General features: G+C 44.7%; 1 protein-coding gene across 1 annotated transcript in view; it reads left to right on the forward strand.

Moving 5' to 3' along the window:
- The window catches only part of ERICH6 (glutamate rich 6), a 130,947-nt gene that overhangs the window by 37,704 nt on the left and 81,089 nt on the right, over positions 1–12,154 (forward strand). Inside the window, exons 5-9 of the mRNA XM_075338591.1 lie at positions 2,316–2,374; positions 2,452–2,577; positions 3,302–3,403; positions 5,571–5,731; positions 8,414–8,481. Coding sequence (XP_075194706.1) covers positions 2,316–2,374; positions 2,452–2,577; positions 3,302–3,403; positions 5,571–5,731; positions 8,414–8,481 — 516 coding nt within the window. The remainder of the gene's footprint in view (positions 1–2,315; positions 2,375–2,451; positions 2,578–3,301; positions 3,404–5,570; positions 5,732–8,413; positions 8,482–12,154) is intronic.

The following is a 12,154-nucleotide window of genomic DNA, read 5'->3' on the forward strand; positions in this document are numbered from 1 at the left end:
GACTTCAGTGGGTAGTTCCACGGCCGGGGCCACGGTGGTTTGTAAGAGATATAAGTTCGTGACGCCACCCATGGGTTGTGGTGAATGGATGGACACCACCACTGCCGTTGACTAGGCCTCCCGGGGATGGTGTTGCGCAGCTTGGTGTTGACCCCTCCATGGGTAGGGGAGTGATGGTCCCGGGGGCCCGAAGGAGGTGCTGAGGCGTGGGGATGGGTGCTTGCTGGTGCGGTGCGGCGCGGTGCGCGGCCCGAAGGCACTGCTGTACTCACTATGATACAACACACTGGAGTCTCTGGTAAACCAAATGGGGTGATGAACAGTGCCCGCAGCCGGCTGCAGCTTCTCCCTTAACAGGTTGGTCGTTTCCGCCTTTCTCCTGCACCTCTTTATGTGAATGTTTTGACTCCTATGCCTAAGCAACGGTAGTCCGATCCCCGGCTTGCTGGGTGTCGGGAGAGCCCTCTTTGCCCACAGACGCTGGCCCCTTGGGTCTCTATGCCTTGGCGGTGGCTTTGCCCTAATGGTTAGGCTGTTGTCTTCAGTCGGGTTTTGTGTGGGAAAGGTCCTAAAGTCCAGTCCTCAATCAGTTGATTTGACTCAGCCCTGTGGGTTCTGAGCTTCGTGCTGGGTCTGAGTACCCCTCCTGGTGCTCCGGTTTCCAATCGGTTCCCCGGTTCGGTACTGGCGGGCCACCGCCCGACCCCGGTCCCTACGGTTCCACCGACTGTAATCCCAGCTCCTGCAGGCGGCCACCACCGTCTGCCTCCTTGCCAGAGGTGACTGGGCTCCAACCAAGACACCTGAGTAAACTATTGGCAGGCCTGGTCACAGGTCTGTCCTTGAACTTGACTTCTCTCCTCCACTGTCAAACTACTCTCAAGAACTCCTCTCAAGAACTACTGCTTTTTCCCACCTCCAGGCCTGTGAACTCCTCGGTGGGTGGAGCCAACCGCCTGGCTCCACCCCCCTGGTGTGGACATCAAACCTGGAGGGTGGTGACAAGGTTTTGAAGTTTGGCTGCTGTCACCTTTTTAGGGAGGGAGGTGTGTGTGCATGGGACTACCTGGGACGACCTGACTAGTCCAGGGCGTCACAAGTAAGAAGATGGGAGAAAGTTCCGCAAAGTCAAATATCACTGCAGCCCTCCACCAGTCGGGCCTTTATGGCAGAGTGGCTCGACGGAAGCCTTTCCTCAGTGCAAAACATGTGAAAGCCTGCATAGAGTTTTCAAAAAAACACATGAAGGACTCCCAGACTATGAGAAATAAGACTCTCTGGTCTTATGAGATGAAGATAGAACTTTTTGGTGAAAATTGTAAGAGGTATGTGTGGAGAAAACCAGACACTGCTCATCACCTGCCCAATACAATCCCAGCAGAGAAACATGGTGGTGGCAGCATCATGCTATGAGGGTGGTTTTCAGTTACAGGGACAGGCGACTAGTTGCAATTGAAGGAAAGATGAGTGTGGCTAAGTACAGAGATATCCTGGAAGAAAACCTCTTTCAGAGTGCTCTGGACCTCAGACTTGGCTGAAGGTTCAACTTCCAACAAGACAATGACCCTAATCACACAGCTAAAATAACAAAGGACTGGCTTCAGAACAACTCTGTGCACATTCTTGACTGGCCCAGCCAGAGCCCTGACTTAAACCCAATTGAGCATCCCAGGAGAGACCTGAAAATGGCCGTCCACCAACGTTCCATATCCAACTTGATGGAACTGGAGTGGATCTGCGAAGAAGAATGGCAGAGGACCCCCAAATCCAGGTGTGAAAAACTTGTATCATTCCCAAGAAGACTCATGGCTGTACTACCTCAAAATGGTGCTTCTACTCAAGACTGAGCAAAGGGTCTGAATACTTATGACCATGTGATATTTCAGTTTTTCCTGTTCAATAAATTTGTAAAAAATTCTACATTTCTGTTTTTTTCTGTCACGATGGGGTGCAGAGTATACATCAATGAGAAAAAAAAAAGAACTTTTTTGAATTTACCAAATGACTGCAAAAAAACAAAGAGTGAAAATTTTAAAGGTGTCTGAATACTTTCCGTACCCACTGTATTCATGAGCTTTATATGGCAGATAGATTTACAGCAGAGAAAACATTGATTTTATCAAAATGATAGCAATCAGCTCAGTAAGGGACACATCGCTGGAATCGGGGTCTTTGGATCTACATTATGATGCTCTCAGATGGGGAAGCAAAAACCTGTGGACAGATTCTGTTTAACTCAAGGTTGACACTAACATTTGTAAAAGTATTATTTTCCATTGATATCCATCGGCCTTCATATCTTGCATTACTTGCAGACTTGTACTCCTCAATATCAGAAGACCTGAGTGAGCTAAGCAGTCTTTATGATATGGAGGTAATGAATGACATTTCATCCATGTTTAACTTAAACATGAAGTGAACCATCTGATAAAATGTGGTATTTCCCTGTAGTTCTCTCATGATTTTAGGGCGTATTTTGAGAAGCACCTAGAGACATTACCCAGTGTTGGCCCTCCGACTATCCTGGCATACAAAAGAGAATCCTCAGAAAACAACCGGCTACTGGCAATGATGAAGGTCGGTAATTAGATACTTCTTGTACAATTTGCATAAAGAGTAGTGATGAGCGAGTACCAAAAAGCTCGGGTGCTCGAGGCTCGGGCCGAGCATCCCAAGATACTCGTGTACTCAGCCTGAGCACCGAGCCCAATGTTATCCTATGGGAGACCCGAGTATTATTCTGAAATGACCCCCGGCAGCATGTAAAAACCATAAAATTGTAAAGTAAATAAAAAAACGTGCGTGTGTGTGTATGCGTGTATATATATATATACATGCGGAGTGAAGTGCAGGAGGGGGCTTAGCCGAGCGGGGAAGTGTCGGGCTAAAGGCACGGTCATGCTGTGAGGGCCGGCCAATCACTGCAATTCCACAACTAACAGGGCTGTGGCATTGCAGTGGTCTGCCAGCCAATCCCTGCATGAGGGCTGGCTCTCAAAAGAGCGCCAACATGCAGGAATGAAGACCACGAGTACAGCACGAGTATCGCGAGATTACTCGGTACCCGCCGAGTAGCCCGAGTACAGTGATACTCGTGCGAGTACCGAGTAGTGACAAGCATACTTGCTCAACACTAATAAAGAGGTTGTAAGTGTGATAATACTGTGGAGAAACCTCCGTGGTACCAGGTAATAGGAAATCCTATTAGGACATGTCTGCAATCTCCTGATGGCTGTGTTATTCCCACTTCACATTATTCACGGAGTGTGACACTGTTGCGTTTTCTCTCCCATGTATATAGATCCTGAGGGAACAGTCTGGAAAGGAGCTGTGTGAATTCTGTGGAAAACCATTGAAGCCATTTCATCTAGAATACACCATAGATAAAGCGATTTCTAATGAGGTAAATCCATCACATTGTTAATATCCGACAGAGGCATACAGCCTATGCTCAGCATCTCTCTTATGTCCTCAACCTCCTTACACGTTCTGTAACAATAGACATTTACTTCAAATATGCTGTACGTTCAGGTGTCGTAGCCATAAACTGGGTGCTTAAAGGGGCTGTCCATACTGTATAGTAGGTATTGATGGCCTGTTCTTATTGATATGTCATTAATATCAGATTGGTGGTGGTCAACACCCGGCACCTCCACTGATTATCCATTTGTAGCTCCCGCGGTGGTCAGATATAAACAGTGTATGAGTGGAGTGTGGAGTTGCCGTGGTCTTGGTCTGCAGCTTTATTTCTCTTCACTTCCATTTGGGAGCAGACACTTCACAGTAAATGGAGCTTTGCTGTTCCTGCTCTGTACACTGTTCACATTGGAACATCACTGGTGCTGATAACAGCTCATCGTAGAGGGTGCTGGAATTTGGACTCCACTAAGCTAGTGGTCTGGCAAGCATGATTTGTGTAAAAAATGTTCAATTAAGTCACTTAATTTTGGTGGCCTAGAGCGAACATTTTTATGCAGTGAAGAACAGTGCATAGTGGGTTTTCCAATCAATTGTTATCCCACCTCAAAATGTAGGCACGGCTAAGAACATTGTATTGACATTGAAACCCACTGCCATGCTGCAAATAAAAAGCTGCTGATGCAGTGGGCTACAGAGACACCATTGTTAAAGGGAATCTATCACCAGGTTTTTGCTATGTAATCTGAGGGCAGCATGATGTTCATACAGAGACCCTGATTCCAGAGAGATGTCCTTTACTGGGCAATAAAATCAGTGTTTTATCAGCCAGAGATTGTCACTACAGGACAAGCAGCCCTGTGCCTTCAAGTCTGCCCATGATTAGCAGATTTCTGTCAATATACAGTACATTGTACACAGATACCAATCAGTGGTGTGGACAGGGATTATGAGCCCTGCTAGATAATGTATTTAGGTGGCTATGTGGGGCTGATGCTGTACTAAGGAGGCTATGTGGGGCTCATAATGTATATAGAAGACTATGTGGGACTCAATCTAGATAGGAGGCGGTGTGGAGCTCTTGTTTTATTTTGTAGTCTATGTGGAGTGTAAAATGTTTACAGGAGGCTATGTGGGACTCATAATATATATAGTAGGCTATGTGGGGCTCATAAGGTATATGAGAGGCTATGTGGGGCTTATAATGTATGAAGGAGGCTATTTGGGGCTCATGATGTATAGAAGAGATTATGTCTGTACTTATAATGTATATAGGAGGCTAAATCAACCCTTTAACGAGCCTTGCCATATGTCAGGATAAAATAGAAACCAGAATCTTGCGGACACGTGTTTCATGGTAGTGCCCCTCCTCAGCGCAATGCCAGAGATCTGATTTCACTTTTTTTTTAGAAATGCTTCTCACGATCCCAAATTATGTATAAACAGCAGCTCTATATAAAGACCACCCTGACCATATTCCCGTCTATGAGCCAGATCTGGCAGCTCTCAGTAAATCAGTAAATGCAAGTCGCTTTCAGGGAGACCCCTCCTGTGCGTTTTCTTTAATATAATTGAAAGAGAAAAAATGTACTCAGCTCACCACTCATTGGCTTGTGTAGGAAATATGGTGTATGGCAGTTCCAGGCTTGGATAGATGATCCAAATGTAAGGAAAGAGTATAATGCACAGCCAATAAAAAAGACAACATCTGCTTTATTTATGCTTGGGGGATCATATTAGTAATAAAGACCCCATCTAGGGAAGATGGTGTAGGGGCGGCTGCATAGGATGAGTTTCAGTCCCAGTCCAGCCCTGAATATGAGTAACCATAAAGCGCAGATGAAAACTAATATATCAGAAGATATAATGAGCATGGCATATAGCCCATACATACGCCATCCAAGAAAGCTGGCAGTGCGATGGGGAAATGTGGTGTCTCCTCTAACCATCATTGCTGTATATTGTAGAGCTGAAATCCAATTTAGTCTGCGTAATGTTATCACTGAGAACGAAGATCAGCAGGAAAAACACATTTTAATGGATTTCAAAGGATCAAATGTGTATTAGAAGCTATATTTATAGATATCTTCTCTGACAATATGGGGGGGCACAAGCTGTTTCAAACCCACTAAACTAACACAAGACCCTTTCAGACTTTTTGCTGTAGGCAGTTTAGGAACATGTGCCAGTATCTGCTGAAAGAGGAGAAGCGACTGCTTCAAAGGGATGAAATCGAGTTAATCTCGGTGGCCCCCCATGGACCTTTTGGAAGTGATACCGAGAGACAAAAGGCGAAAGAAAAGACTGCACAGAGGTAACGTCCCATCTGCACCGCTCATTCCTGCATCTTATCCTAGGAGCTCCTGAATCCTGGTAGACTAATGATGAAGCGTTGTTTATATGGAAATACATGTCAAGAAAAAATACTCGCGTCTAGTGGATATATAAATAAAATGACCTGGAATATTTCCTAGTGACATTGTATTTGTAAAATATTCATTTCCGATCAAAATTCACATTAACCCTTTTAGTCCATTACAATTGGAAAATATCTGTGCTCAGGGCTAGACTGCTGTTACTCCTATCTCCTACTTTCTGGACTCCATTTAAAGACGTCATTTAATGCGGGAATATTTCAGTATTGACAAAAGTTTACACTAGCTGCCGCATGTATTACAGAGAGTTTTAGAACTGTCTGTTATCTATGACTTCTGTAGATTTACCTTTATCAGACTTGGGCGTTCATCGTACAATGCCTTCTACTAGTGCCATCCTTTATGTAATGTATAGTGCCCAATTTGTACAATCATTTAATACCCCAATAACAATGCTGGAAGGTGCCTAAATTACATGACCAAACAGTTGTCTAAGTAAAACTGCCGAATAAATAACCTAGTGGATGGGGCTGAATCCAGTACCGCTAGTTACCGTAGGTTGAGCCCAGGACACAACTGGGAGTTTGAGTGAAAGTTCAGGTACCTACGCTATCATGAGCAGAGGCACCTTCCACTAGAGTAGTATAGACACAGAGAAATAGCGGCACTCAGTAAAATCAAACGCTTTATTCAAATCTTCATAAAAACAGTCTTATGTCCAAGATCACAACTGGGGAGAGAGAGAGTAAAACAAAGCAGGTGAAGGGGAAGCACAGATGGCGGCCGTTTTGCACTATTCCGTGCTTTTTCAGGGTCTGCACCTGCTTTGTTTTTCCCTCTCCCCCAGCTGTGATCTTGAACATGAGAATGTTTTTATGAAGATTTGAATAAAGGGTTTGTTTTTACCTCTTTGGTCTCTCCGTGTCTGGACTGGCTATCTCCCTTCTCCTGGGATAACACAGCTGAGCACCACCGTACTTCATATGAGCCATACTGGATCAAGCATGGAGGGGTGAGGGATTTATTTCCTTGACAGTGACAGTGCCGAGCCTATGTTTTCTCTTCTTTTTAATATATCACTAGATTAGGATTGCCCTGTGCAGTCACACAGTTGGCAGTCCTATAAGGCCAGCCCAAATTTTTGGGATCCTATTTAGTTGATTATTGTCCAATACTCTCAATCATGAAGTACTTTGCATATCCAAAGGTATGAGGATGGCTCAAAATTCCCGAACATATGACCTAAGCAGTCACAGATATATACACAGATGTCCTCCCCGGTCTGGGCACCTCGTCTCCGCTCTTCTAAGAAGGCTCTACACTTCACAGCTAGAATTTAACAGACTCTATATGTAGAACTCATGAGCAGTACTTGTCAATATGTGAAACTCTGTAATGTATGTTAATTGCAAAAAGTTTCATTGTACTTTTCAGCAGCTGTAAATTTTATGTAGATGTCAAGTAGGCTCATTTCCCCCAAATCTGCCATAACGTGGTAAATAGAAGAGGTGAATGCAGCTGCTGGTTAATGAAGCTTTCTACTAATGACTTAGAGCGTTTTGTCATCTAGGATAGAAGGGCTGCCTGTAAAGTGGCAAAACTATGATGTGTAGTAAAAACAACTGGGGTCCAGCGTTGACTGCCCACAGGAGGAAATGGTCTACAAAAATGGAGGCCACATTGAGATCATGTCAGAAGGCATGTAAGTCAGGTGGTTACAACTGTATGGCACTTGCATAGGTCAACAGAAAACAATATGGCTGAATACATAAGGCGGTGGTTGCCCTTCTTGTGGCTCAGTTGCCCAGAAATGTCTCATTTAACACATTTAACTTGCACTCAGTTTTGCTAGCCATGTCACTGGGAGACTCCCTCTAAATCTATCTCTGGCCCAGGCCTCTCCAGACCACCGCTCTGCTCCGCACCTGACTTTATAGTGTTAACACTAGAAGTCCCAGAAATTTCGAGCTCCCCCCTGAAGTCCTGAAAGAGGGTCAAATGACATACAATAAACTGAATAGAACTAACTAGAAACTAAATGGCTAAACTCAATGGAAAACAACAACCTCCTGTGGTGCGACAGTAATGGCCTTAATTACAGAACAAAAGACGGTGATTATAGGATGTTAGCTAAAATCCTTTAGGCCATTCCACCCGTCTCTGGGTTCCAAAGGTAGAAATGTTAAATGACCCCTCTCTGGGACTTCTAGTGTTAAGTAGGAGCCGACTACAGCCGACACTCAATCAGAGGAGAAGGATTGACAAGCACTTACTGTAGGGAGCACTTCAGCATTAGGGACCACCATCCAAGCCTTCATGGCACGTGCAGTATGAAACCTCTTTTACCGTGACAATGATTATGACGCCATGCACAAAGGCATTTTAAACTGTGTTGCAGGTTTTCTATGAAGTACTGTCAGCAGTTTGCAAAGTCAAAACTGCAGCAGGACTCCTAAAAGAAAGCCTCAGTTACCAATATTCAGTATTCTTTTCCTGTTATATTTAAAAAATAAAGTTTGAGCTAAAAGAAAAGATGCAATGGATCAATTCACATTCCTCATATGGTTTCACTGCTTAGAAATAAAAGATAAATGCCTAAACTAAATGCTATTCTTCCTCAGGCTCCGAGAAAGACATATGGCAAAAGTTTTTGAATCAATTGTGACAGAGCCAACAACTTTTAATGAATGTAAGTGCAAAAGAAACACAATAAAACACATATGGATATATAGTGTACATCTTATAATGATATCATTGGATTATCTGTTTGTCTGTCTAGCTATATTTTATTTATGTTACTAATTTATATAGCACCATCATTCCACAGCGCTTTACAGCTATAATCATCACTGTCCCAATCGGGGCACACAATCTATATTCTCTATCATGTCTTTGAAGTTTGGAAGGAAATCGTAGAACCTGGAGGAAGCCCATGTAAACACAGCGAGAACATACAAACTCCTTGCAGATGTTAACCTTGGTGGGATTTGAATAGAGATGAGCGGTTCTGTCGAGGTTCGGTTCGCCGGCAGCAATCGAGCCTCCACTGGCTCGAGCGTGACCTGAACCTGGGAGCAAGTAACTGATTGGCAGTTTTAGTCTCCACTCACAAACAGCCAGCCTTTAGCAGATCACTTCCAGGCGAGGGTAGGAGGGCTTTTTCAACAATTGTTTGGGTTGCACACTACATGTAGTCATGCTGATGATACCCCCAGTGTGCAACGTTCAAACACTGCAAACGGTTCGCACAGGGCTGAGCGCCAAGCGTACTGGAGCACAGCATTGCTCGTGCGAGTGAAGTTCGCATGTAGAGCATCCGAACCCAGAACCTGAACCTTGAATTTTTAAGTTGGTGTTTGGTTCGAATATCAAACCTCAGGTTTGCTCATCTCTAGATTTAAACCCAAGACCCCTGGATTGCAAAGTCACAGTGCCTCCCTATGTATATAACTCTCTCTTATCTATTCATGCCTGTCTGACATATATTGATCTATAGTTTCTTTTATAAAGTAGCATAGCTGGTCAGCACAGCCGAACTCCTTTATAACACACTGTTGATACAGTGACGTTTCCAAGTACATCTCTCTAATTAGATATGTTTTAAGCCATGACATGTCCAGGAGCCGTGTGTGCCCAGCTGGAGCTGTATTTACACGCTGCCTCTATTTCAGACTATAAAAAAGCTTTATCCTCAGGATTACACGACTATTACAAGAATGGTGAGGGTGTAATGGACAGTAGACGCCAATATTTATTTTGTTTGGATGGCTGATAAATTGCACTGCTGATTCAGGTAAATGAGGAAGAGTCATTGCTTTATTGGGGCCAGAATGCACTCATTTGATGTAGATTGCTTTTATTGTGCAAGTACCTGGTACAATACGCTCCTTAGTTTTGAGCTCATCTCATTTTTCTATAAATATGCTGTAATCAGCCTGTGATCGCTGAATCCCCCCATGTAATGTATGGAAATTGCTAGTTCTGGTCAATACTGATAACATTGTACTCATTTATTTAGTTTCCTATTTCACATGTATGGTGCTTCAGGGCGTACTGTCACTATATAATCTAAAAACAATTCACAAATGCACCATTGTACTAAACCGTAGCCTTAAGGCCCAGTCACACTAAACAACATCGCTAACAACATCGCTGCTAACGAACAACTTTTGTGATGTTGCTAGCGATGTTGCTGTGTGTGACATCCAGCAACAACCCGGCCCCTGCTGTGAGGTCGTTGGTTGTTGCTGAATGTCCTGGGCCATTTTTTAGTTGTTGGTCTCCCGCTGTGAAGCACAGATCGCTGTGTGTGACAGCGACAGAGCAACAACTAAATGTGCAGGCAGCAGGAGCCGGCTTCTGCGGACGCTGGTAACCAATGTAAATATCGCGTAACCAAGAAGCCCTTACCTTGGTTACCCGATGTTTACCTTTGTTACCAGCGTCCGCCGCTCTCACGCTGCCAGTGCCGGCTCCTGCTCTGTGCACATGTATCTGCAGTACACATCGGGTAATTAACCCCATGTGTACTGTACCTAGGAGAGCAGGGAGCCAGCGCTAAGCAGTGTGCGCGGCTCCCTGCTCTCTGCACATGTAGCTGCAGTACACATCGGGTAATTAACCCCATGTATACTGTATCTAGGAGAGCAGGGAGCCAGCGCTAAGCGGTGTGCGCTGGTAACCAAGGTAAATATTGGGTTGGTTACCCGATATTTACCTTAGTTACCAAGCGCAGCATCGCTTCCACGCGGCGCTGCTGGCTGGGGGCTGGTCACTGGTTGCTGGTGAGATCTGCTTGTGTGACAGCTCACCAGCAACTCGTGTAGCCACGCTCCAGCGATCACTGCCAGGGCAGGTTGCTGGTGGGATCGCTGGAGCGTCGCAGTGTGACATCTCACCAGCAACCTCCTAGCAACTTACCAGCGATCCCTATCAGGTTGGATCGTTGTTGGGATCGCTGGCAAGTTCTTTAGTGTGAGTGGGCCTTTAGAAATGTGAATACTGTTCAACAGCAACATGCTAAGCTTAACTCTTTAGTTCCAGGCATCATCACTTGTTCATTGGGAATGCATTGTACAATGCCCATTCAGAAGACAGAACAATCTACAAGTATCCGGATAAGGACAGCTTTGAGAATGAAATACCATTTGTGTAAAAAATTTTTAGAAATATTTATCAAAATTAAAGGGGTTGCCCACTACAATTATATTGATGACTTTATTCTCGGAAAGTTCATCAATATGATATAGGTAGGGGATTGACACCCGTTAGGGGTACTTTGCACGTTGCGACATCGCTACTGCGATATCATCGGGGTCAAATCAAAAGTGACGTACATTCGGCGCCGGTAACGACGTCGCAACGTGTAAAGCCTAGGAGAGAAGAGGAACGAGTGTGAAACAGTCAAAAATCTGTGATCTGTGTCACGTCGTTCATTTTGATAATGTCGGTGCGTCCACAGGTACGATGTTGTATGTCGTTCCTGCAGCACCACACATCGCTGTGTGTGAAGCCGCAGGAGCGACAAACATCTCCTTACCTGCGCCCGACGTCCACCGGCAATGCGGAAGGGAGAAGGTGGACGAGATGTTTACATCCTGCTCATCTCCGCCCCTCCGCTTCTATTGGCCGGCCGTTTAGTGACGTCGCGGTGACGTCGCTGTGACGCCGAACGCACCGCCTCCTTGAAGGAGGGATTCTTCGGCAGTCACAGCGGCGTCGCCGACCAGGTAAGTGCCTGTGAAGCTGCCGTAGCGATAATGTTCGCTACGGCAGCTATCACAAGATATCGGATGTGCGACGGGGACGGATACTATTGCGCTTGGATCGCTATCATCGGCTAACGATGTCGCAGCGTGCAAAGTACCCCTTACTCTTACCGATCACTGTTACATAGTTACGTAATTCCATAGGTTGAAAACAAACCTAGGTCTATCTAGTTGAACCTTCCTCCACCAATTATATATTTCATCACTAAATCATTTATAACCTACAATGTTGTGTGTACTGAGGAAATCATCCAGCCCTTTTTTAAATGTTATGGTTTTGTGGTAGGGCATTCCACAGTCTGACTGCTCTAACTTTAAAGAACCCTTTCCTATTTATATTCAGGAATCACCTTTCTTCCTCTCGCAGTGAGTGCTTCCTAGTCCTTAGTATTATTGTCTTTGGAAGGAATAAGTGATGTGCCAGTCCTTTATATTGACCACACATGTATTTATACATATAAATGAGATCTCCTCTGAGATGTCTTTTTTCTAAGCTAAACAAATCTAACTTTTTCAACCTCTCATCACATATATCATACCTTCCATTCCTTGCAATAATCTAGTTAATTGCCTTTGAACTGACTCTAACTTCTT

The sequence above is a fragment of the Anomaloglossus baeobatrachus genome, chromosome 3, assembly GCF_048569485.1.
Source record: "Anomaloglossus baeobatrachus isolate aAnoBae1 chromosome 3, aAnoBae1.hap1, whole genome shotgun sequence".
NCBI classification, from domain to species: Eukaryota; Metazoa; Chordata; class Amphibia; order Anura; family Aromobatidae; genus Anomaloglossus; species Anomaloglossus baeobatrachus.